The sequence below is a fragment of the Pristiophorus japonicus genome, chromosome 5 (assembly GCF_044704955.1).
Source record: "Pristiophorus japonicus isolate sPriJap1 chromosome 5, sPriJap1.hap1, whole genome shotgun sequence".
NCBI lineage: Eukaryota > Metazoa > Chordata > Chondrichthyes > Pristiophoridae > Pristiophorus > Pristiophorus japonicus.
This window is the reverse complement of record NC_091981.1, coordinates 76,048,766-76,075,709: the sequence shown is the minus strand read 5'-3', so window position 1 is coordinate 76,075,709 and position 26,944 is coordinate 76,048,766. Positions and strand designations below refer to the sequence as shown.

At 46.2% G+C, this 26,944-nt stretch overlaps 1 protein-coding gene across 6 annotated transcripts in view; it reads right to left on the bottom strand.

The window, feature by feature from the left end:
• The window catches only part of ankhb (ANKH inorganic pyrophosphate transport regulator b), a 207,503-nt gene that overhangs the window by 124,681 nt on the left and 55,878 nt on the right, over nt 1-26,944 (bottom strand). For all 6 annotated transcript variants that reach the window (XM_070880715.1, XM_070880717.1, XM_070880720.1 and 3 more), the window contains 2 exons: nt 10,600-10,683; nt 3,562-3,732 (listed from right to left, as the gene is read on the bottom strand). In XM_070880715.1, the coding sequence (XP_070736816.1) occupies nt 3,562-3,732; nt 10,600-10,683 (255 nt within the window). The remainder of the gene's footprint in view (nt 1-3,561; nt 3,733-10,599; nt 10,684-26,944) is intronic.

Here is a 26,944-nt window from a genome sequence, read left to right as displayed (position 1 = left end):
GATGCTGGGTCTGTTTTCTTTGAAACAGAGGAGGTGGAGGAGAGACCTGATTGAGATGTATAATATTATGAGGGGCCTGGATAGTGTGGATAAGGACCTGTTTCCCGTGGCAGAGGGATCAACAACCAGGGGATGGGAGGGGGAGGTTTAAAGGTGATGAGGGAAAATTTCTTCACCCAGAAGGTGCTGGGGGTCTGGAACTCACTGCCTGAAAGGGTGGTAGAGGCAGAAAGCCTTACCACATTAAAAAAAATATTTGGATGTGCACTTGAAGTGCCGTAACCTACGGACCAAGAGCTGGAAAGTGGGATTAGGCTGGATAGTTCTTGGTCGACCGGCGCGAACATGATGGGCCGAAATGGCCTCCTTCCGTGCTGCAAATTTCTTTGATTGTATGATGCTTCTAAGAGTGCAGGGCTGAGCAATTGCGGGGAAAAAAAGAAAACAGGAGGCACCAGAATGGGGACATAATTAAATGTTGCTGTACTTGACCACCACAGCCTTAAATTAGCGCTCCCCAAGCGGCCAGCCGAGGTGATAAGGCCTCTTGCAGCTGCTACTGTTGATGCCTGATGATGCTGCAGGATCTGGGGCACTAACGGGGTGCTGCAGACCAGATGACATCACGATCTATGTGGCGCAAGAGATTGAGGCGGTAAGTGTTGGCGTCAGCGCAAAATCACCAGGGATGTTCGCAGGCATCGGTGAGTTTGCTGTGCCGGGTCGATAACCTCTTTGCTCCCCGTTACTGCCCCCTGCAGGCACAAATCAGGCCAATTTCTCCCCCTTTGTGCCCTGAGCCAATTACTGATATCTTAATGTTATCTTCTCCTGGCCCATCTTTGGCCCTTCTCTCCTCCCCTTCCTGTCACCTTGTCTTGCCACCTTTAATTTCTCCTCTCAAGTATTTTGCCATCCCCAATCCCCATTGTAATGCATCACTACTCCTCTGCCTCTCTTGCCACTGTTCCACTTCTGAATCCCCCCAAGTAGGCCCACAGCTATCCTCAGTGCATCTCTTGGAATTCTCCAAGACCCGATCGAGACAAGTTGCTGCCCGTTACCAGTGTATAAATTGTCCTAACCATCTCCGCTAGCCTCTCTATTCCAGTGGTGTTGATCACTGATAAGAGCATCTCTGATCACATCTCTCAGCACGCACATGCCCCTACACCTTTCAAACCCACTTCCTTCTGCGTCCGCCCCTGGAAAAAAACGCTCCAAGTCAATTACAACCGTACTTCCACAGTCCCAACTACCTGATCTTTGGCCCTCCATTGACCATGATATTCCTGCAGCCATCAATTTAATCAACCAGTTACTCACTTCCACTACTGATGCCTTTGTCCCCAACAAAACTTTTACTCATCCTTGTTTTGTCTCATTGCTTGTCAGACAGTCTTGGAAGAGCTGCAATTTCCTTCAGTTAAATTATTAGGATGACAAAAGACATAGTCTTCGGTCCTTGCCACAAACATTGCCACCAATTCCATCCCACTCCCCAGCCACCGTCTCAGGTTGATCCAGACCGTTCACAATTTCAGCATCCATTCCGAACTCAAACATAGCTTTTGATATATTTCCTCTCCATCACAGACTGCCTACTTCCACCTCCCCAACATTGCACGCATCCCCCTTACATCAGATTATTCACCGCTGAAACCCCTATCCATGCCTTTGTTGCTTCCAGGTTGACTATTCCAATGGTCTGCTAGCCAGTCTCCTCTCTTCTACCCTTTGTAAATTTCAGCTCATCCACAACTCTTGCCTTATCCTATCCCACACAAAATCTAGCTTACCCATCACCCTTGTGTTTGCTGACTGATATTGGCTCACGGTCATGCATGGTCTCAAATTTAAAATTCTCATGTTTAAATCCCTTCATGGTCTTGCCGCTCCTATCTCTAAGCTTCTCCAGCTCTTCTACAACCTAATCCCTGAACTCTCTCTTCGACTGACTCTGGCATCTTGTGCAGTCGCCCCTCTCTTCGCCCAACCAAGGGGGGCATGCCTTGTGCCGCCTTGACCACTCGCTCTGGAATTCCCTCCCTGAACCACCTTCACCTCTCTCTCCTCCAAGACCTTCCTTAAAAGCCACCTTTTGGTCACAATCACCCCTCTCTCTCTCCCCGCCCCCCCCCCCCCCCCAAAATATCTCCTTCTTTGGCTCGTCATCCAATTTTTATCCTAACGACTCTGTTAAGTGCCTTGGCAGGATTTTTAAAGATGTTACATAAATGCAAATTGTTGTTGCAGATACAGAAATTTTTATTAGATAAGAGAGTTTTTCCCCCTCAGTTTTAAAATGGCAAATGGATTTAACAGGTAGCCACTATAAATCCAAAAGATTTGGCCAAAAGTTTCACTATGATGCGAGTTGCTGACTTCAGCTGTGCTATTTAGGTCAGGAGATGTTTGTTAGCTAGACTCTGTTATAGGAAGTGAGTCACTCTGAGCTGTGTATGTGTAATTCCCAGAGGCCAGTTATAGACTGACACTGATAGAAGACTTGAGATGTTGCAGGGAGACCTAAAGAGAAAAAGGAAGAAATTATACTACATACTGTAAAATAATTATAAACTGAGCGTATCAGACCTATTAAAATACAGGCAATTCTCGATTATCCGTACACGGATCTAACTGAGAACCCGCTGCAATGGCACTTTTAAAAACTGTGATTCTGTCCCGTTTACAGTTGCACATGACCATTAAACCCACCCCACACACAGTCCTGCGCTGACACACAGCATTATCACTTCACACAGAGGAAGGGCTTTATTTTATAATAAAGTTTAATGCTGTCTCGACCTTAAATGGAATTTTTGTAGAGCAACATTTGACTTGTGAACTGTAAGCATGGATCCAACCAGTAATGAAATATGACTAGGGATGGCACGCAGTTCGGGAGTCAAACCTATGCACGCGGGTCCCTTCTAAATTGCGATTCCTGGACAATCTGTCCACTCATACTGCGACCCATCCTCACGTTATCAGATCAAAGGCATTGCTCCCAACCCCGCTCTTTTAGGGCACTGTCCAGATCAGCACACTGGAAGCAAGTTACGAGGGGCAAAAGATTTATACAACTCTTCCTCCCTTCCCTGCCGTCTTTCCGTTTTCTGACACCTCTGCAACTCTATTCATTTAGACTGGCCATTTTAAGAAAAAGTAGACACAGTAGAACATGGGTCTCCACTTTATATTAAAATGAATAGGTGGACAATTCCATCCTGGAATGTACAGAAGCAGAAAAGCATCAAAGTATAAATCTGGGACCCAAACATTCTCAGCAAATATGTGCACTCGCCCTCACGGCAAAATCGTTTACCCGTAATAGCCCGATCCCCGAGGGCCCCAGATAATCGAGAGTTGCCTGTACCACAAATTCCAGCTGTGTGTCTGTAAAGCTTAGTTAGAGAATGTTGCCCAAGGTTCTCACACTGATGTGCATGGTCATTTTTAACACTTGTTATGTCACTCAAACTACAGCCCATTACCTCCCTTGATCCTAAACTGTTCAAAATACTTCACTGTTGCTAACTCCTTGACAATGATATTTACCCCCATTTCAGGTCCACTTCTCTCAGGAATGATGTCATGCACATTCTTGTAGTACCCAAGGCCCACCATGGTAAAACGGACCATCACTCCCATATACAAGGCCAGAATCGGAATCAGGAGGGGCTCTGTACATTCGAGATGACTGTGAAGCAAGATGGATACAAATACAATCTGGAAAGAAAAGTAAATTAGATGAAGCAAAATAGCAGTTTATGATTTGCAAATAGTTAAATTAATATGAAGTACAGATTAATAAATACACTGAGAAAAATCATTTGATCACAAGGCCTTTGTAATATTGACTTTGTAAAGTTAATTATATGGATCTGCCATTTCAGTAACAGACTATATTCCCAGAAATCGGCGCGGTCAGCAGATCGGGGCCATTAGAGAGAGCAGCGTGCGGCAGCATACCACGACAGGGAGCGGCGCACACTGCTGCAGGAGGGGGACGGTTGATTGCGGGCAGGTACAGCAGGAGCGGTGAGGTCGGGGCAAAGGAGCGGCATGAGTTCGTAGAGGGCTGTGATCGGGGCCCAGAAGAGGCGAGGGCGCAGGTGCAGCACGGACCAGCCCACACTGCGATATGTGTGCACGCACTAGGTCCGTGCAGCAGAGCTGGTCTCCAGTCATCTTGGTCAATCCTTACCACTGGACCAAGACCTAGCTCTGTCAAGCCCGTGTGGTGGCTGGGGTGCAATGGTCACCACATGTTTAAAAAAAATCCATGCATAGGCGTCTTCCACCCTTCAGGATGTAGTTCTGGATCCGGAATATCATTGAAACACCTGTGAACTCATCCGTTCTCGGCGTGGGAGCAAGTGATCCTCATTTCGAGGGACTGCCTGTGATAATGATGATGACGACATTCTACATAAGTGCCTTGGGATGTTTTACTATATTAAAGGCGCTATATAAATGCAAGTCGTTACATTCAATTGATATGATGCTGATGAGAATATAATTTAGGAAGGAAATATTACTGGCTGAGTTTTGGCGAATTATATTAGGGCCAATATCAGGCACTCTCAGATCAGGTGCAACACAGGTCCACTTCCACCTTGCAAGAAAAACTTCTTCAACCATGCCTTTGGTTTCCATCTTCACACTTCTTTTCTTTCTCTTCCTGACCAGTCATGATCACAATGGTGGTGATGGTATTGGGGGGCGCGGGGGTTGAGTGGGAGGAAAGAGTTTTGATTCTTTCGCCGCACGGTCTCCCCCCCCCCCCCCGGAGGCCGCAATGATATTGGCCTCCTTACAGGCATGGTAGCGCACACCGTCAGATGTCTAGAAGGCTCGGTAGGCTGATTAGGAAAAGGGGAGGTGCAACGAGACCTGGGTGTCATGGTACATCAGTCATTGAAGGTTGGCATGCAGGTACAGCAGGCGGTTAAGAAAGCAAATGGCATGTTGGCCTTCATAGCGAGGGGATTTGAGTACAGGGGCAGGGAGGTGTTACTACAGTTGTACAGGGCCTTGGTGAGGCCACACCTGGAATATTGTGTACAGTTTTGGTCTCCTAACTTGAGGAAGGACATTCTTGCTATTGAGGGACTGCAGCGAAGGTTCACCAGACTGATTCCCGGGATGGTGGGACTGACATATCAAGAAAGACTGGATCAACTGGGCTTGTATTCACTGGAGTTTAGAAGAATGAGAGGGGATCTCATAGAAACGTTTAAAATTCTGACGGGTTTAGACAGGTTAGATGCAGGAAGAATGTTCCCAATGTTGGGGAATTCCAGAACCAGGGTTCACAGTCTAAGGATAAGGGGTAAGCCATTTAGGACCGAGATGAGGAGAAACTTCTTCACCCAGAGAGTGGTGAACCTGTGGAATTCTCTACCACAGAAAGTAGTTGAGGCCAATTCACTAAATATAATCCAAAAGGGAGTTAGATGAAGTCCTTACTACTAGGGGGATCAAGGGGTATGGTGAGAAAGCAGGAATGGGGTACTGAAGTTGCATGTTCAGCCATGAACTCATTGAATGGCGGTGCAGGCTCGAAGAGCCGAATGGCCTACTCCTGCACCTATTTTCTATGTTTCTATGACCCTTGATTGTGCACAAAGAATGCACCCGCTGTGTCCTCATTCTGCGCCAGGTGAATAAAAAGCTACCGCCGGAAGGAGAAGATGTGATGAAGACTGGTCTCTCTGAAGCCGAATGGGATCGGCGTTATTTCCAACCTCATCCCCAGTTGACATGGTGGGGGAGGAGGAACTCACTGGGGACAAAGGACAAAGGATAATGTAATTCACTGCACAGCAGCCTCAAGGAGTCCACCGACAGGAAGGACCCATCAACCGTGAGCCCATTATAGAGGGTCAGGATCACTGCCCGCTCAGACTTCAGGAAGAACGCAGCCTTCCCAGAGAGGGTATTTCCACTTCTAGGGGAAACTAAAACTAGGGGACATAGTCTTAGAATAAGGGGCAGCCATTTAAAACTGAGATGAGCAGAAATTTCTTCTCTGAAGGTTGTAAATCTATGGAATTCTCTGCCCCAGAGAGCTGTGGAGGCTGGGTCATTGATATATTTAAGGTGGAGATGGACAGATTTTTGAGCGAGAAGGTAATATAGGGTTATGGGGAGTGGGCAGGGAAGTGGAGCTGAGTCCATGATCCAATCAGCCATGATCTTTTTGAATGGTGCAGCAGGCTCAAGGGTTCAAATGGCCTACTCCTGCTCCTATTTCTTATGTTCTTACTTATATAATTCTTACTTTATAATGGGGAACAAAGAAATGGCAGACCAATTGAACAAATACTTTGGTTCTGTCTTCACTAAGGAAGACACAAATAATATTCCAGAAATACTAGGGGACCGAGGGTCTAGTAAGAAGGAGGAACTGAAATAAATCCTTATTAGTCAGGAAATTGTGTTAGGGAAATTGATGGGATTGAAGGCTGATAAATCCCCAGGGCCGGATAGTCTGAATCCCAGAGTACTTAAGGAAGTGGCCCTAGAAATAGTGAATGCATTGGTGGTCATTTTCCAACAGTTTATCGACTCGATCAGTTCCTATGGATTGGAGGGTAACTAACGTAACACCACTTTTTTTAAAAAAGGGAGAGAAAACAGGGAATTATAGACTGGTTAGCCTGACATCGGTAGTGGGGAAAATGTTGGAATTAAAGATGTAATAGCAGCTCATTTGGAAAGCAGTGACAGGATCGGTCCAAGTCAGCATGGATTTATGAAAGGGAAATCATGCTCGACAAATCTTCTAGAATTTTTCTGAGGATGTAACTAGTACAATGGACAAGGGAGAACCAGTGGATGTGGTGTATTTGGACTTTCAAAGGCTTTTGACAAGGTTCCACACAAGAGATTAGTGTGCAAAATTAAAGCACATGGTATTGGGGTTAATGTATTGACGTGGATAGAGAACTGGTTGGCAGACAGGAAGCAAAGACTAGGAATAAATGGGTCCTTTTCAGAATGGCAGGCAGTGACTCGTGGGATACTGAAAGTTTCAGTGCTGGGACCCCAGCTATTTACAATATACATTAATGATTTAGACAAAGGAATTGAATGTAATATCTCCAAGTTTGCAGATGACACTAAGCTGGGAGGCAGTGCGAGCTGTGAGGAGGATGCTCGAAGGCTGCAGGGTGACTTGGACAGGTTAGGCGAATGGGCAAATGCAATATAATGTAGATAAATGTGGTTATCCACTTTGGGAGCAAAAACAGGAAGGCAGATTATTATCTGAATGGTGACAGATTAGGAAAAGGGGAGGTGCAACAAGACCTGGGTATCATGGTACATCAGTCATTGAAAGTTGGCATGCAGGTACAGCAGGCCGTGAAGAAGGCAAATGGCATGTTGGCCTTCATGGTGAGAGGATTTGAGTATAGGAGCAGGGAGGTCTTACTGCAAGGCCCTGTACAACTGGTGAGGCCACACCTTGAATATTGTGTACAGTTTTTGTCTCCTAATCTGAGGAAGGACATTCTTGCTAATGAAGGAGTGCAGCGAAGGTTCACCAGACTGATTCCCGGGATGGCAGGACTGACATGACGAAAGACTGGATCGACTAGGCTTATATTCACTGGAATTTAGAAGAATGAGGGGGTATCTCATAGAAACACAAAATTCTGACGGGATTGGACAGGTTAGATGCAGGAAGAATGTTCTTGATGCTGGTGAAGTCCAGAACCAGGTGTCACAGTCTAAGAATAAGGGGTAAGCCATTTAGGACCGAGATGAGGAGAAACTTCTTCACTCAGAATTGTGAACCTGTGGCATTCTCTACCACAGAAAGTTGTTGAGGCCAGTTCGTTAGATATATTCAAAAGGGAGTTAGATGTGGCCCTTACGGCTAAAGGGATCAAGGGGTATGGGGAAAAAGCAGTAATGGGGTACTGAAGTTGCATGATCAGCCATGATCATATTGAATGTGGTACAGGCTCGAAGGGCCTACTCTTGCACCTATTTTCTATGTTCTTATGTACCCATACATCTTTGAGGCAACAACAATGGCTGAAGGGCACATTTCAATCGTCATGTTGGGGTGAGTGTAGCTCTTCACCCCATGTTTTTTGTTATTGGTTTGAAAGATGACAGGGGAGCAAGAGTAGCTGCAGCTGCCACGCCCACGTATGTCCTTGCTGGCCCTGCCACCGGCAAAGATGGAGTCATCATTGAAGAGTTGTTTTTTTAAGGGCTACACTCACCAAGTCTTAGGCCTGATGTTAAACATTAGGACTTTGTTTTTGAACAGAAGGGGCTTCAAAGGAAAACTCACCTCTCCCTTTATTTTAAAGATGGGCGAGGGGCCTTCTCTCCTCTGCTCAATATTAAAATTAAGTAAAATAAATAACAGAAGTGAAGAGAGGTGTCTCGGAGAGAGAAAGAGAATGGGGGCGGGGGGCAGGGAGGAAAGAGGAAGGCTGCAGAGGTGGGGTCACCACTCACAATGGAGCTCGGTGGGTGGATATTTGCACTCTACGATTGTATATAAATCCCGGTTTCGCCTTCTCACAAGCGTTTGACTGGATTCTACAAAAAGAGAAGCGCACTTACCTGAAGCTGCTGTGCCTACGCGAGTTCCCGATCCAGAGGCCTCCACTGACTGTACATCGCAGTGCGTGCACGTCAGGACATGCACAGGGCTGGAGCTGCAGTCACATGGCTCTGAGCAGTAAGTATGTTCTCATTCATAATAATGGGAACTCTAAGGAGTTCCTATGATGGTGAATGAGAAACCCCCCTCTACCAAAACACACAAAATATGAAAAATAGAAAAAATACACTAAATATTTAACATTAATTTAAGTTATTTATGTATTATTATTTTTTTTAAATTGTATTTTAAAAAGTTTTTCTAATTATGCTTTAAAATAAATTTAATGTAGTGGGCAGGGTTTTTAAAAAAGTGGGTTTTTTTTATTTTATTTTTTATGTTTTATGTTTTAAGTGTATTTTAAAACTCTTCCACCGGTAAAAGTAGGCTTTCTGCCTGCTTTTATCAGGTGCAAGAGGTTTGTGGACATTTGCTGGGCACGACATGGGTAAATACTGCAATCTTGCCCTTGCAAATGTCCTTGCTCCAGAGATGCAGAGGATCTGTCAAGCTCCAGCTTAACAGATCGGAAAAGCCGGTTTTCAGCGCATGCGCATTGTGTACACACTCCTTACAGACCCAGGGAGGCCGAGATTTCCAGGCCATTGTGTTGATCTTGTGGTGGGGGGAGAAGATGTCTTCACCCAGGACAGCCCTCCACCAGGTCATCTCGATGAGATTGCAAGGAAACTTCACCCAAGCAGCTCCAGCTGTCCTGGGCCAGGCAATGAGGTGGAGGGGTATTTATTAGCCGTGTGTGTGGCCCAGTGATTATCAAGAGCCACACACACGTGCACCATTGTCTTCCAGCCTTTTTCTTCTTTCCTCCCCTCACCTACTGCTAACAGTCTTTTATGTGAAAGCACACCAGACACCCACCTCTTGATCCTGCAGAATGTTAGTCTGATACTCTCTCCTGCCAAGCAAATTGTTGTTGGAGTTTCTTCCTCTCTCTCCCTCTCCCAATTATAGAAAGCCAACAAGAAAGCAATTCGGCAAAGCAAAGCACAATTGTATAATTGCTCCCTTCTGGTCTTTTCCTTCCTTCTCTCTCCAGTTGCTGTTGCCACACCAGCAGCAGCTTTCCCTCTCACACCAAACTCACAGCTGCAAAGAGACTCAGCAGTTATGGCTCAGTGCACCAAGCTACAAGTGCGGAATCTTTCTTCATCTCAGGCGGTTGCCTAACGGATATTAAGCATCACAACCAATAAAAACTATAAAATTGAAAAGAAACTGAACAAATTAAATTAAAATACTGTTCCTGCGGTGATGTACTCCAGTCCCTCCGGTACCCTCTGGTCGCTGCAAGTGCTGACTCTTCTTACAGGCAATTGCCAATTAAAAGTCAAGCATGTGCCCCCTTTTTAAAGGGGCACAACCAATAAAAATTGTAAATTAGCAAAAAAGTTTAAAAGAATCTGAACAAATTAAATTAATATCCCATTTCCGCTAGTGATAATACACTCCTGTCCCTCCAGTGCCCACTGGTCATGAAAGTTTAAATGAACCTTAACAAATCAAACCAATATCTCGTTTCCGTTGGTGATGATACACTCCAGTCCCTCCGGTGCCCATCAGTCGCATAAGGCCACAAGCATGCTGATGGATGCCGCGTGCTCCATCTCCAGGGACACCCGGGCCGAACGACCCCCTTGACTGCCCACTGCTACAAGTGTTGACTTAGCTCCCTGCTCACAGTAATTAGCACCTATTCAAGCTGACTGAAAGATAACTGCCACTGACGGGCAGTTTCTGTTAACCACAGTTTTTTTTAAGTTCTAAGTTAAACTCAAAATGTTTAAATAAATTCCTTTTTTTTTTTACAGCCAACACTTACCAGAGACTTTCACTCTCTCCAAATTCCCAACTTTAACATTGGCTGCCACAAGAGCGTTGAAACCTTTACCCATTCCCCCCCTCTTCCCCACCATCCTTAAGGGCACAAATCAATGATATCTTACCTGAGCAATGACATCCGAGACGGAGGCACAGCCCACCAGTAAACTGTACTTGTGCTTCAGCAGAATGCCAGCATGGGTCCAAGCCTAAAAAATATATCATTCATTCAGGTAACATTTCCATTTAATATCAGTAATATAATGAATTTCCAGAATGGTTTTATGTAAAAATAAAAACAGTTTATTCATTAAATCCATGATGGAATAAATTCCCATTTATGACAATGGCAGAGCAATATCCATTTGTGTAAAGTTGTTCTGCTCAGAGCTATGGAAGCCATTAAAAAATGTCTTTAATTGTGTGGTTTTGGGGGGCGGGGTGGGGGTGGGAAGCCGACTAGACTTTCCTCGTTTTCTTACGGTATTTTTTTCTTCATCTGCCTGTCCTCCCACCTCAAGCCAAGAGGACTGTTCCAAGAACATCGCCAATGCCTCCTGTAGCAGCTGCTAGGAAGCAGAAAGGACTATCCCAGTCTTGAACCTCCCCTCATTTTCCCTCCCCCATTTGGAAGACAATACAGAAGGGATGCACTACATCCAACTATAGAAAATAAAGAGAGGTGGAGGAGAAATCATTGAAACATAGAAAATAGGTGCAGGAATAGGCCATTCGGCCCTTCGAGCCTGCACCACCATTCAATAAGATCATGGTTGATCATTCACCTCAGTACTCCTTTCCTGCTTTCTCTCTATACCCCTTGATCCCTTTAGTCGTAAGGGCCATATCTAACTCCCTCTTGAATATATCCAGTGAACTGGCATCAACAACTCTCTGCATCAGGGAATTCCACAGGTTAACAACTTTGAGTGAAGAAGTTTCTCCTCATCTCAGTCTTAAATGGCCTACCCCTTATCCTAAGACTATGTTCCCTGGTTCTGGACTTCCCCAACATCAGGAACATTCTTCCTGCATCTAACCTGTCCAGTCCCATCAGAATCTTGTGTCTTTATGAGATCCCCTCTCATCCTTCTAAACTCCAGTTGATCCAGTCTCTCCTCATATGACAGCCCAGCCATCCCTGGAATCAGTCTGGTGAACCTTCGCTGCACTCCCGCAATAGCAAGAACGTCCTTCCTCAGACTAGGAGACCAAAACTGTACACAATATTCCAGGTGAGGCCTCACCAAGGCCCTGTACAACTGCAGTAAGACCTCCCTGCTTCTATATTCAAATCCCCTAGCTATTGCCTTCTTCACCGCCTGCTGTACCTGCATGCCCACTTTCAGTGACTGATGAACCATGACACCCAGGTCTCGTTGCACCTCCCCTTTTCCTAACCTGCCGCCATTCAAATATTCCACCTTCACATTTATCCACATTATGCTGCATCTGCCATGCATTTGCCCACTCACCTAACCTGTCCAAGTCACCCTGCAGCCTCTTAGCATCCTCCTGACAGCTCACTCCGCCACCCAGTTTAGTGTCATCTGCAAACTTGGAGATATTACACTCTATTCCTTCATCCAAATCGTTAATGTATATTGTAAAGAGCTGGGGTCCCAGCATTGAGCCCTGCGGCACTCCACTAGTCACTGCCTGCCATTCTGAAAAGGACCCATTTATCCCGACTCTCTGCTTCCTGTCTGCCAACCAGTTCTCTATCCACGTCAGTACATTACCCCAATACCATGTGCTTTGATTTTTGCACACCAATCTCTTGTGTGGGACCTTGTCAAAAGCCTTTTGAAAGTCCAAATACACCACATCCACTGGTTCTCCCTTGTCCACTCTGCTAGTTACATCCTCAAAAAATTTCAGAAGATTCGTCAAGCATGATTTCCCCTTCATAAATCCATGCTACTCGGTCCGATCCTTTCCAAATGCGCTGCTATTTCATCCTTCATGATCGATTTCAACATTTTCCCCACTACTGATGTCAGGCTAACCGGTCTATAATTACCCGTTTTCTCGCTCTCTCCTTTTTTAAAATCAGTCAGAGGCCACAAAGCTCGGCTCCGTCCTGCCCTTTGTTTGGCTGCTACGAGTGCTATTTGGGTTCACTGACTGCACATGTTGCTTTATGGGCGCCACATGTAAACTCCTGAGATGTAACCAAAAGGGATTCCACTCCCTCAACATCCACCTGGTGTGTGACCATACTCAGCAAATCATGCAGGTGAATGCTCAGTATCCTAGCATCGGTCATGATGCCTTCATTCAGCGGCAGTCCACTGTGCCATCTGCATTTCAGCCACCATGACAAATGAGAGTAGCTACTGGGTGATAAGAGCCATCAGTTAACAACATGGCTCATGACTCCGGTACACAACGCCACACTTGTGGACAACATGCATATAACAAAAGTCATGCTGCCATACAAAATAACACTGAGCAGACCACTAGTGTGCTGCTGCCTGGCGCGCTCTGGAGGGGCCCTGCAGTACTCGGTAGAGCGGATGTCAAGGTTCGTGGTGGTCTGCTGTATGCTGCACAACCTCGCCATCATGAGGGCACAGCCCTTGCTACCAGTCATACAGTGACTAGCTGAGGAACAGGAGGAGGAAGAGCAGGAGGAGCAGCAGCAAGAGGAGGAAGATGCAACCCCCTTTCTGCCTGGGCTGTCAGTGACCGACTCATCTGACTGCGACACCAGTAAATGTAACCCCAATTCCCCATTCACCGACAGAGGGAAGTTAAGGGTGTGAGACTGTCATTGATCATCCTGGCATCTGCTTGGCCACAATGCAAAATTAAAAGCCACCATAAAATAAACATTGCAAACCAAATTTATTAAATAAAATCATGCTATATTATCATACAAAAGTCAACTAATCATCCTTGCGCATGCCCTTAGTGTCTGTCTTCTGTGTGCCTTTGCCTGTCCTGATTGCTGCTACACAATGCTACCCCAGTGGCTGCAGCATGGCTGGTGGATGGCTGCTGCCTTCTAGTGGGGGAGACTGCAGATGGCCATGGAGGATAACCTCAAGCAGCTCTAGGCCTCGAAGGCTCGGCTGCGGAATGTGCCATCTCAGCATTGGCAGCAGCAGTCTGGGCTGTTTAGCTGACAAGCAACAGCAAGGGCATTGGAGTGGGGGAGTACAAATGTTGTCATCCTGAAAGAGGACAGCAGGTTCGCGCTCTACGGAGCCACTGCCAATTCCCCGAGGCAGCACCTCAGCAATCCTAATAATCTGTTGGAGGACTGATTGCTGGACTGCTGTGATATCCTGCAAGCCCCTTTGAATGCTGGTATCCACAGCCATGATGGTAGCAGTCTAAGCTTGCTTCGTAGCAAGCTGAACTTTCATGAGCAGTCTGAGCTTGTCAGAAACCTGACCTTGCATGACAGAAGTCTGAGCTTCCACTGCAGCACCCAGGGGTTGGTAGGCTTCTACTTGTGCTGCAATGGAAGCTGAGACAGCAGCTATCAGACACTGGTTGGGTCCACAAATGTGCAAATGGAGTTGTCCACTACTTCCATGCTGGAAAGGATGGGCTCCTAGCTCTGCGCAAAGTGGGTGCTGGAGTCTTCTATGGCTTCTTGATATTGACCGCAGGCTTCCCAGTGCACCAAGCATTTCATTGATACATAACCATCAGCATTATTCTGTAGCCAGCCCCATCGGAGTGCTCATCTGGCTGCTCTGCAGCAGAACTCATATGCAACCTCGCCCTGCAGGCAGCTCACAACTGTACCTCCTGCACTGGTTACTGGCCCCTTGAGCCTGGTGTCTCACCACGTGCAGATCTCGCATCTAAGCTATCCTCCAAGGTATACGGAATGTCAGTATCTGAGTGAGTGTGGAATCGAGTGACTGACGGTGCTGTGTCTTCATCACAGCCTTTTTCTTTTTCCTCTCTTCCCCCCCCCCCCCCGCCCCCCGCTCTTCCACCACTGCCTGGCCAGGTTGCAGTTCTTGGGTATCTGAAAAGAGAAAGGAACAAGGTTAGGGTTATGGTGCAGGGAGGAGAGAAAGTAAGAGGTGCATGCTTACACCATCTGTAGCTTTTAAATCAATATATACATTGTGGGATGAATGGGAAAGTGGAATGTGAGAAGGAGGCATAAGTATGAGGATACAGTCATCTTCGATGGTTCCAACCCCGCCACTGGTCACAGCCTCAGCTGCTACAATGATGGCGAGCATGGTCTCCTCCATCAGGCACGGTCATGCAGCCATGCCTGTCCTCCACGAGTTAGCTCCTGATGCATCCGGTTATGTGCCAACTTGTCCTGCAAGAGAGGGGGAAGTGTGTCAGTGAGTGTGGTGCAAACTGTTTGGGTGATGTGCTTGCCACGGTTGAATAGCTGGCAGTGTGTGGAAGCTTTGAGATGTGGCTGTGAGGCTTGCAGCAGCGCTAAGTGTGTGAGGATGAGGTGAAGCTATGGATGTGAGGTACGAGTCCCATTTGATAAGAGATAATTGGTAGGTGAGTGATGGGAGTGTGGTGCATTGATCAGTGTGTGAGGCTACTGGTGCAGTTATGGCATTTCAAGATGAATTCACTGACCTTGACCACTCATGTGGCTTCACAGAGTTTGTCTAGAGGGCCTCCTGGCCCTCTGTGGATAGAGGACACCTCTCCTCCAATCCACCTTCTCAATCAAGGGCTCCAGTGCCAAATCAAAGAACCTTAAGAGCATGCTTTCTTCCATGTAGTCCTATATTTCAGTCTTCTGCCTGCTCAGACTCTTCCACAAACAGTTCCAACATCAACTCCAGCCAGAATGCAGCTCCCCTTTAATAGGCTTCAAGTAGTACAAGCCAGCTTTGCACAAACTTCTGCCCCCTGTTGAGGCATGCAGCCACTCATTCAGCCATTTCGCATCGCTGCACAAAGTTTGCACACTAACTGCATCGGAAGCAACAAGGGCAGGTTAATTGTGATCCCGGCGCCCGTTTTTGGGGGCTAACAAATTTAGTCCCCAGAGTGTGTGTGCCTGGTGTATATCTAGACATCCAGGGTGGAAAGTACAGGTGTGGGAATGCCAGGTGAGGACAGGACTAAGCTTTGCTATGATGCATCTCGCTTTTAAATAGCCTGCCAATACAAGAAAGATCAAGTGAGGTCTTGGAAAACACTCACAAAATCATACCCTACTATATGTGAAGGAGCGAGGAAAGAAATTGCCTCGGAAAGAAAAAGACAAAAGCTAAATAGATGTGTTCAATCCAAAAGTGTTACATAAATACTACTATGCTGAAGCTCAATGAATTGATATTTGAATGGGAGAAATAATTTACCTTTCCTAAACTGTGAAAGTTTGTATGAAATCTGTACTCTGTAACCATCAAGTTTGCAGACTCAGAATACCATGTTAGACTTGCCCAAAACTGTTCCAATTACTGAACCTGTTAGCACAAGTCAAAATGTAGAGTTATACAAAATCTCATCACGTGTTCCCAGAATGAAAAGTGAGTCATTTCAGGGCAGTGCTTTCTACGCTACAGCACATTTAAAAAAGAGGTACCAAGACAGAGCAGAGAATCCATCATCTTACCAAATACGTGCCTGTCGTTTGCATGAACAAAAGTCCTATTCAGTTACAACAGAGTTCAAACCAGTGGCATTCTCTGCTGTGCTTGTCTTGTAATTAATTCCAGGACTCCATCACAAATCTGCTTATATATTTAGATTAAATCTACTGAGAAAGCATATTAACCTGAACTGATTCTGTATAATTGCACACATTTCCTAACGAATGGATATAATGGAATAACTTCCCATGCTTGTCAAGTGAGCCAAATTGTGAAATGTGCTCTTAGAAATGCTGCAGGCACTTCAAGAAGATTAAATAAAAATCCTTCTGCAAAGCACAAAATTATTTTTCCATGAAGCCCTCAATGAAGTACAGTAGGATTTTAAAAATCCATATTAATTAAAAGATGAGTCAAAGATTATTGCTTTCCTTGGCTTAGTCAAGCAATTGGGATATATTCTCCATGTGAAATTAGAAGAAAAATGTGTTTACTATGACAACTGCTCGCTTTACACAGAGGAGACTGCATCCCAGGTATGTTTTTTTCCTTGCACCTGTATTGAGTGTACTGGAACTAAGAGTACAGTGCATTCTGTCCATCCCTAGACACGTACACCCTGTCAACATTGTTACCTCTGAATTATATTTTAATGCAAGTGAGGAAAACTGCTGTATAAATGAAAAGAAAGGAATTAATTATGTAGTATTTATACCATATTTACAAAATCAGAAGTCATTAAGTGGTTTGCGATTTCAGCAAGGGATCAGGGAATATCAAAAGACCATCCAGAGCCAGAAGTGCGATTACAGCATTAAAATCTATTATATGCAAGAGGTACAGTGGAGTTTTTTTTTGGGGGGGGGGGGGGGGGGCAGGGGTCATTTTGGTCTTTTACTTTACATATGGTGGCACCCAATCAGAAGAATTACAATTGTGATGCAGGCACTGCAACATTGTCAGGTGCTAACCTTCAAGAGATTATTAGGCAGACAACAGTAAGTGTTAATGCACCAAAATAACCATTATCCTCACTGGTTATTATGTATGTTGGGCATCAGTAGAGTACAACCCTTTGCACTGTACTAACGTTAAAGCACTATATATAGCCTTACTAGCTCAGTATGAATTAGAAGTTTAGCACTAGAACTGAGACTACATAGAAGTGGTGTGTGTGGGGTGGGGTGGAAAGGAGATACGGCTATGGCAGACAACTGGATGAGCCATTCACCATCAGACCGGAATCTCTCCCTCCATGTAAACTCCCCAACCCATATTCACGGCCAGTCCCTCGATCATGCGTTCTCTCGTGGCCTCGCTACTCCCATTTCGTCAATCGCAGATAAGGCCATCTCTGGCCACTTCCTTGTATTGCTCTCCACCCACATCCCCTTTCCACCCCGCCCCTCCTCCTTCTGTGTCCACCCCTGGAGAAAGAAAAACTCTCCCGACTCTTAGTACTGCACTAATCAACTCCCAACTCTCCAACCTTTGGCCCTCCATTCACCATGACATTTCTGCAGCTACCAATCTGCTCAATCACACCCTCACCACCACCTTTGATGTCCTAGTCCTTGTTAAAAGAATTACTCTTTCTCACCCTGGCCATTCCTCCTGGTACAGTTTTTTAAAAAAAGGAGGGAGAGAGAAAACAGGGAATTATAGACCAGTTAGCCTGACATCGGTAGTAGGGAAAATGTTGGAATCAATTATTAAAAATGTAATAGCAGCGCATTTGGAAAGCAGTGACAGGATCGGTCCAAGTCAGCATGGATTTATGAAAGGGAAATCATGCTTGACAAATCTTTGAGAATTTTTTTTGAGGATGTAACTAGTACGATGGACAAAGGAGAACCAGTGGATGTGGTGTATTTGGACTTTCAAAAGGCTTTTGACAAGGTCCCACACAAGAGATTGGTGTGCAAAATTAAAACACATGGTATTGGGGGTAATGTATTGACATGGATAGAGAACTGGTTGGCAGACAGGAAGCAAAGAGTGGGAATAAACGGGTCCTTTTCAGAATGGCAGGCAGTGACTAGTGCTGGAACCCCAGCTATTTACAATTTACATTAATGATTTAGACGAATGAATTGAATGTAATATCTCTAAGTTTGCAGATGACACTAAGCTGGGAGGAAGTGTGAGCTGTGAGGAGGATGCTCGAAGGCTGCAGGGTGATTTGGACAGGTTCGGTGAGTGGGCAAATGCATGGCAGATGCAGTATAATGTGGATAAATGTGAGGTTATCCACTTTGGGGGCAAAAACAGGAAGGCAGATTGTCTGAATGGTGACAGATTAGGAAAAGGGAAGGTGCAACAAGACCTGGTGTCATGGTACATCAGTCATTGAAAGTTGGCATGCAGGTACAGCAGGCGGTGAAGGCAGCAAATGGCATGTTGGCCTTCATAGCGAGGGGATTTGAGTATAGGAGCAGGGAGGTCTTATTGCAGTTGTACAGGGCCTTGGTGAGGCCACACCTTGAGTATTGTGTACAGTTTTTGTCTCCTAATCTGAGGAAGGACGTGCTTGCTATTGAGGGAGTGCAGCGAAGGTTCACCAGACTGATTCCCGGGATGGCAGGACTGACATATGAAGAAAGACTGGATCGACTAGGCTTATATTCAGTGGAATTTAAAAGAATGAGAGGGGATCTCATAGAAACATAAAATTCTGACGGGACTGGACAGGTTAGAGGCAGGAAGAATGTTCCCAATGTTAGGGAAGTCCAGAACCAGGGGTCACAGTCTCCGGATAAGGGGTAAGCCATTTAGGACCGAGATGAGTAGAAACTTCTTCAAAGAATTGTGAACCTATCACAGAAAGCTGTTGAGGCCAGTTTGTTAGATATATTCCAAAAAGGGAGTTAGATGTGGCCCTTACGACTAAAGGGGTATGGAGTGAAAGCAGGAATGGGGTACTGAAGTTGCATGATCAGCCATGATTATATTGAATGGTGGTGCAGGCTCGAAGGGCCGAATGGCCTACTCCTGCACTTATTTTCTATGTTTCGAAGTCCAGTGACGCACACTTGTACGGTTATGGCGGACAACTGGTTTAGCCATTCACCGTCAGATCTGGCTGGACCACATAAACCACTATCGGGTCCTGCTCTCGTCTGCCAAAATTGCTCACTATTCCAGAAGCCCCATCTTCTATTCTCCACTGTTAAGTCTTTTTAATCCCCTCTCCCCAGTTTCCACCCTAACCTCCGACAATAAGTGTGAGGAGCTCATGAACTTTTGTTTCTACGATTGAGACCATCCATTCGGCAGTCTGTGTCTCTTCCCTTCCTTCCCCTACCCCACCGTACCAAACTTCCTCTAAGGAAGCCCCCTGCCCTTGCCTCATATCTTTCCCCAGTTTCTCCCTTAACTCCCTTCATGACCTTTCCAAGCTCATCATGTCCATGAGACCCACTTCCTGCTCCCTTGACCCAATCCCACCAAATTGACCACCCAACTTCATTGTCTGGCTCCCATGTTAGCTGACATTGTTAGCGGTTCTCTCGCCTCGGATACTGTCCCCCCTCTCCCTCAAATCTGCTGTCATCACCCCTCTCCTCAAAAAGCCAACCCTTGACCCCCTCCATCCTTGCAAACTACCGCCCCATCTCCAACCTCCCTTTCCTCTCCAAAGTCCTTGAACATGTTGTCACCTCCCAAATCCATGCCCATCTTTCCCGCAATTCCATGTTTGAATCTCTCCAATGCAGTTTCTGCGCCTGCCACAGCACCGAATCAGCTCAGTCGCAATGACATCTTTTGTGACTGTGACAAAGGCAAACTATCCCTCCTTCGTGACTTGTCTGCAGCCTTTGACACAGTTCACCACTCTATCCTTCAACACCTCTCCACTGTCGTACAGTTGGGTGGGATTTCACTTGCCTGGTTCCATTCTTATCTATCTAATCGTAGCCAGAGAATCACCTGCAATGGCTTCTCTTCTTGCCCCTGGTGTCCCCCAAGGATCTATCCATGGCCCTCTCCTATTTCTCATCTATATGTTGCTAATTGGCGACATCATCCAAAAACACAGCGTCAGTTTCCACATGTACGCTGATGACACCCAGCTCTACCTTACTACCACTTATCTCGACCCATCCACGCTCTCTAAATTGTCAGACTGCTTGTCCAACATCCAGTTTTTGATGAGCAGAAATTTTCTCCAATTGAATATTAGGAAGACCCAAGCCTTTGTTTTCAGTCCCCAACACAAACTCCGTTCCCTAGCCACTGACTCCATCCCTCTCCCCAACTTCTGTCTGAGGCTGAACCAGACTGTTCACAACCTTGGTGTCATATTTGACCTTTAGACTTAACTATTCCAATGCACTCCTAGCTGGCCTTCCACATTCTACCCTACGTAAACTAGAGGTGATTAAAAACTCAGCTGCTCGTGTCCAAATCCCACTCAGCCATCACCTCTGTGCTCGTTGACCTACATTGGCTTCCGGTTAAGCAACGTCTCGATTTCAAAATTCTCATCCTTATTTTCAAATCGCTCCATGGCCTTGCTCCTCCCTATCTCTAATCTCCTCCAGACCCCACGCGCTCCCCCCCGCCCAACCACACGAGATGTCTGCGCTCATCTAATTCTACCCTCTTGAGCATCCCTGATTATGATTGCTCAACCTTGGTGGCCATACCTTCTGTTGCCTAGGCCCTAATCTCGAACTCCCTGCCTAAACCTGTCCACCTCTATCCTCCTTCAAAATGCTTCTTAAAACCTACCTCTGAACAACCTTTTGGTCACCTGCGCTAATTACTACTTATGCGGCTCGGTGTCAAATTTTTTATCTCAGAATACTCCTGCAAAGCACCGTGGCACGTTTCATTACGTTAAAGGTGCTATATAAACAGAACTTCTTGTAGTTAATGCTGCGAATCAGCTAGAGGTTTTATGCAGCAAAAAATTGAGTCCATTTTCTGTGCCTCCATTCAATTTTTTTTCAGGATTGAAGTATGTATGGCTCCTCGTTCCCACATTTAAAAATACAATAGGTTTGATGCAATACAAGTGGGTCACAAGTTTCCCAAATAAATTTATCAGGAACAAATGAAAATTGATGATATATTGATTAGTCTTAAATATCCATTACTTCTTTGGACAAGGTCTTTGAGCTCATAATCTAAGTATGGTACTGGAGTATTGACTAATGCACAACTATATTGTCAGAAATGCCACTATTCAGATGTTAAATCAAGGCCCCCAAGCACCATTCATAGAATCATAGAATCTTTGAAACTTACAGCACACAAGGCGGCCATTTCGACCCATCGTGACCGCGCCAGCCGCCAAAGAGCTATCCAGCCTAATCCCACTTTCCAGTTCTTGGTCCGTAGCCCTGTAGGTTACTTCAACATCCAAGTACTTTTTAAATGTGGTGAGGATTTCTGCCTCTAACTGCCTTTTGAGGCAGTGAGTTCCAGACTCCAACCTCCCTCTGGGTCAAGAAATTTCCCCTCAAATTCCCTCCAAAACCTCCTACGAATTACTTCAAATCTATGTCCCCTGGTCCTTTGATCATCTGCACGTCTGTGTCCTGCCACAATGTGTATTCCCCTGCCTTGTTAGCCCTCCCCAAATGCATTACTTCACATTTCTCCGGATTTAATTCCATTTGCGACAATTCTGTCCACCTGACCAGTTCATTGATATCTTCCTGCAATCTACAGCAGCTTTCCCCCCAATTGAGAACTTTTACTCCTGATCTATATTTGCCCTTTTACATAACCACCCTAAATCTAACTGAATTATGATCACTAGCACCAGAATGCTCTCCCACTGATAGCCCTTCCACCTGCCCAGCTTCATACCTTAAAACTAAATCCAGCACCACCCCCTCTCTTTTTGGGCTTGCTACATACTGGCTAAAAAAGTTCTCCTGAATGCATTTTAGCAATTCTGCACCCTCTATACCTTTCACACTAATTTTATCCCAGTTAATATTAGGGCCGTTGAAATCCCCTACTATTATTGCCCTATAGTTTCTTAACTTCTCAGAAATGTGCCTACATATTTGCTCTTCGTTCTCCCTCTGACTGATTGGGGGTCTAAAGTACACTCCCAGCAGTGTGATTGTCCCTTTTTTATTCTTTAATTCAACCCATATGGCCTCGTTTGATGATCCTTCTAACAATCATTCCTTTTCACAGCAGTAATTGTTTCTTTAATCAGTACTGTGACACTCTCCCCTCCTTTTTTATCCCCCTCTCTATGCCATCTGAAAACCCTGTAACCAGGAATGTTGAGCTACCTTAACTGTCTTTTTCAGTAATAGCTATAATAATCATACTCCCAAGTGTCTATCTGCACTCTCAGCTCATCTGCCTTATTCCCAAGACCCCTTGCATTGAAGTATATACCATTTAGCACTGCCAAACTCCCCTGTTGTCTATTTTCTAGCCTTTGTTTCCTCTGCCTTCCAAATTCACGTTCTAATTTTCTGCTTTCCGATTTCAGCTTTACTTCTCTCCCTTCTGAATCTACTCTCTGGTTCCCATCCCCTTGCCAAACTAGTTTAAACCCTCCCCAACAGCACCAGCAAACCCCCCCAGCAAGGATATTGGTCCTGGCTCTATTGAAGTGCAATCCATCCGGCTTGTACAGTTCCCATTTGCCCCAGAAAGGGGCCCAATGCCTCAGGAATCTAAAGCCCTCCCTCCTGCGCCATCTCTCCAGCCACGCATTCATCTGCTCTATCCTCCTATTTCAGTACTCACTAGCATGTGGCATTGGAAATAATCCAGAGATAACTACCTTTGAGGTCTTGCTTTTTAATCTCTCTCGTAGCTCCCTAAAATCTGCCTGCAGGACCTCATCCTTCTCTCTACCTATGTCATTGGTCCAGATATGGACTACAACCTCTGGCTGTTTACCCTCTCCCCCCTCAGAATGTCCTGCGACCACTCAATGACATCCTTGACCCTGGCACCAAGGAGGCACCATACCATCCTGGCATCACGTCTGCGGCCACAGAAACGCCAGTCTGCTCTCCTCCCACTAATGCTCTTCCACTCTACTTCCTCCTCCCCGTACAGCTGAGCCGTGGACTTGACTTTGGCTGCGCTCCCCAGAGGAACTGTCGCCCCCACCAGTACTTAGATTAGAATACTGGTTGGAGAGCGAGATGCACTCGGGGAACTCCTGCACTACCTGCCTCGTCCTCCTCTTCTGTCTGGCGGTCAACCATTCCCTTTCTGCCTGCACACTCAACATTTTAAACTGGCTGCGCGCCCCATTCAATTTTTCATGCATGCGCAGTTAATGACATTGTAAAGCTGGTGAGCAGCCTGCGCGGGACATCCAGACCGTTGCACAGCTGCGCAATTTAGTGGGAACTGTATCCAGTTTGACTTCAGTTATATAGCACATTTTACATTCACTGCACACAGGTAATGCGATACAAACTTTGCCATATAAATTATTCTTTAGTTGGGGCCTATTCTTCCGAAGAGCTGGGTTTTTCTAAATTAATTCCATTTCAATTAGTGTTGCCATGCTGTTCTTTATTTTTATTTATTGTTATCTGTCAATTAAATTAATAAGCAATCCTTCAGATGCAGCCAATGTACAAAGTGTACTTGAATGGATGAGTCGATATTGCTCTGCCCCATGAAGATTTTCAAACTCATTTTGGGTAATTGCTGATTGCACCAGATTGCCTTTACTTCAGTTTTCCTGACTGAAGATACATAAACTATTTCCTCTGGTGGGGGAGTCCAGACAGGGAGGCATTATCTTAAGCTTAGAGCAGTGTCGTTCAGGGGTAATGTCAGGAAGCATATCCTTCACACAAAGGGTCGTGGAAATCTGGAATTCTTCCCTAAAGACTGTTGAAAATCTCAGAACTGAGACTGAGAGTTTTATTGGGTAAGAATATTAAGGGTTATGGAACCAAGGCAAGTAAACACAGAGTTGAGATACAGATCAGCCATGATCTAATTAAATGGCGGAACAGGTTCAAGGGGCTGAATTGCCGACTCCTGTTTCTATGTTTCAATGTTATTCATTTTCCCCCCCCTCTTAACACAACCATTTTTACAGCCAGTGTTATTTAATATTCAATTTATTACAACACTAGCATTGCAATAGTCAGAAGAAGAGATAACATGCAATAATTTAAAAATCAAATTGAAGTATCTAATTAAGATGTGGCACAGAGAAGAAATGTGAAAACAGCCATATGCTGGCTACATGAAAGAGGAGAGAGAAAAATGGAAAAATAGAGGGAAGAGCCCACATGGCAGTCCCTCGGAATCGAGGAAGACTTGCTTCCACTCCTAAAGTGAGTTCTTTGGTGGCTGAACAGTCCAACATGAGAGCCACAGACTCAATCACAGGTGGGACAGATAGTCGTTGAGAGAAGGGGTGGGTAGGACTGGTTTGCCGCACGCTCTTTCCGCTGTCTGCGCTTGACCTCTTCACACTTTCGGCGTTGAAATTCGAAGAGCTCAGCGCCCTCCCAGATGCACTCTCTCCACTTAGGGCGGTCTTCAGCCAGGGGCTCCCAGGTGTCAGTGGTGATGTTGCACTTTACGAGGGAGGCTTTAAGGGTGTCCTCCTAACGTTATGTTCTTATGTTTCCACTGCCCACCTTTGGTTCGTTTGCCGTGAAGGAGCTCCGCATAGAACATTTGCTTTGGGAGTCTTTTGTCTGGCATGCAAACCATGTGGCCTGCCCTGCGAAGCTGATCGAGTGTGGTCAGTGCTTCAATGCTGGGGATGTTAGCCTGGATGAGGACATGAATGTTGGTGTGCTTGTCCTCCCAGGGGATTTGCAGGATCTTGGAGGCATCGTTGGCAATATATCTCCAGCGACTCGGTGTCTTCTGTACATCGTCCATGCCTCTGATGCATACAGGAGGGCGGGTATTACTACAGCCCTGTAGACCATGAGCTTTGGTGGTAGATTTGAGGGCCTGGTCTTCGAACACTCTTTTCCTCAGGCAGCCGAAGGTTGCATTGGCGCAGGTGCTGAATCTCTGCATCAATGTCTGCTTTTGTTGACAAGAGGCTCCCGAGGAATGGGAAATGGTCTACGTTGTTGAGGGCCGCGCCATGAATCTTGATAACTGGGGTGGGGGGGGCAGTGCTGTGCGGTGAGGACAGGCTGGTGGAGGACCTTTGTCTTACGGATGTTAAGCGTAAGGCTCATCCTTTCATATGCCTCGGTGAATACATCGACTATATCCTGGAGTTCAGCCTCAGAACGTGCGCGGATGCTGGCGTCGGCCATGTACTTTGGCTGAAAGACAGAGGTTGGGGTGATCTTGTACCTGGCCTGGAGGTGGCGTAGGTTAATCAGCTTCCCACTGGTTCTGTAGTTTAATTCCACTCGTGGGGAGCTTGTTGACTGAGGTGGAGCATGGCAGCGAGGAATATTGAGAAGAGGGTTGGAGCGATGATGCAGCCCTGTTTGACCCCGGTCCGGACGTGGAATGGGTCTGTAATGGATCCGTTGGTAAGGATCACGGTCTGCATGTCATGGAGCAGGCGAAGGATGTTGACAAACTTTTGAGGGCATCCAAAATGGAGGAGGACGCTCCATAGACCCGCATCAAAAAAGGCCATGTTTAAGGGCTGGCGCTGCTCCCTGCGTTTTTCCTGTAGCTGTCACGCTGCAAAGATCATGTCCGTTGTGCACCGTGGGGATCGAAATCTGCACTCTGATTCCAGGAGGAGCTCCTCAGCCACAGGGAGAAGATGTTGGAGGAGAACTCTAGCGACAACTTTCCCAGTGGCTGATAGCAGGGAGATTCCCCTGTAGTTGCCGCAGTCGGACTTGTCCCACTTTTTAAAAAATGGTCACAATCACTGCATCTCAGATCTCCCTCCAGATGCTCTCCTCCCTCCAGATGAGAGATGAGGTCATGTATCCGCACCAACAGCGCATCTCCGCCATATTTAGCGCCTCAGCAGGAATTCCATCCGCACCCATAGCCTTGTTATTCTTGAGCTGTTTTATGGCTTTGCCAACCTCGTACAACGCTGGGGTTTCACTGAGGTGGTGGCAGGTCGCATGCTGCAGGGTGGAGTCGAGAACACTCAAGTCAAAGGCAGAGTCTCGATTGAGGAGATCTTTGAAGTGCTCCCTCCAGCGGGCCCCGACAGCGTCGGTGTCCTTGATGAGTGTTTCCCCATTCTTGGCCAGCAGTGGGGTGGGGCCTTGGCAGTTTGGACCGTAAGTGGCCTTGACTGCAGTGAAGAATCCTCGCATACCATGGCTGTCGGCCAGTTGTTGTATTTCCTGTGCTTTCTCCATCCACCACCTGTTCTTTAGGTCCCGGGTTTTTTGTTGGACCTCAGCCTTGAGCCGCCTGTAATGTTGCTTTGCTGCTCCAGAGTTGGGTTATTACTGGAGGCTCAGAAATGCTTTGCGCTTGCGATCTATTAGTTCTTGGATCTCCTGATCATCCTGGTGTTTTCTAGTTGAGTGACCAAGTATCTCTTCACAGGCACTGGTTTATAGAGACCTGGAGAGCAGACCAAGTGCTGTGGGCATTCAGCATCATCAAGGCACGTCAGGTTAGCTGTGAGGGGCTGGCTGTATAAGGCTCTCTTAGCTGGGTCTTGAAGTGCCCCGGCATTGACTTTTTTGCAACCCTCTTCTCAATCTTCCTCGCTGCCATGCTTCACCTCAAAGTCAACAAGCTCCCCACTGGAGTAGAACTAAACTACAGAACCAGTGGGAAGCTGTTTAACCTATGCTCCCTCCAGGCCAGGTACAAGATCACCCCAACCTCTGTCGTTCAGCTACAGTATGCGGACGACGCTTGCATCTGCGCAAATTTTGAGGCTGAACTCCAGGATATAGTCCCTCTGTTTTGGGGCTATGTTAATGTTGATGATGGATCAGAATAGGCGAGGTCCATCCAGCAGTCATCAGCTCCTGTCAATGGTGCGGGTGATGCGCACATT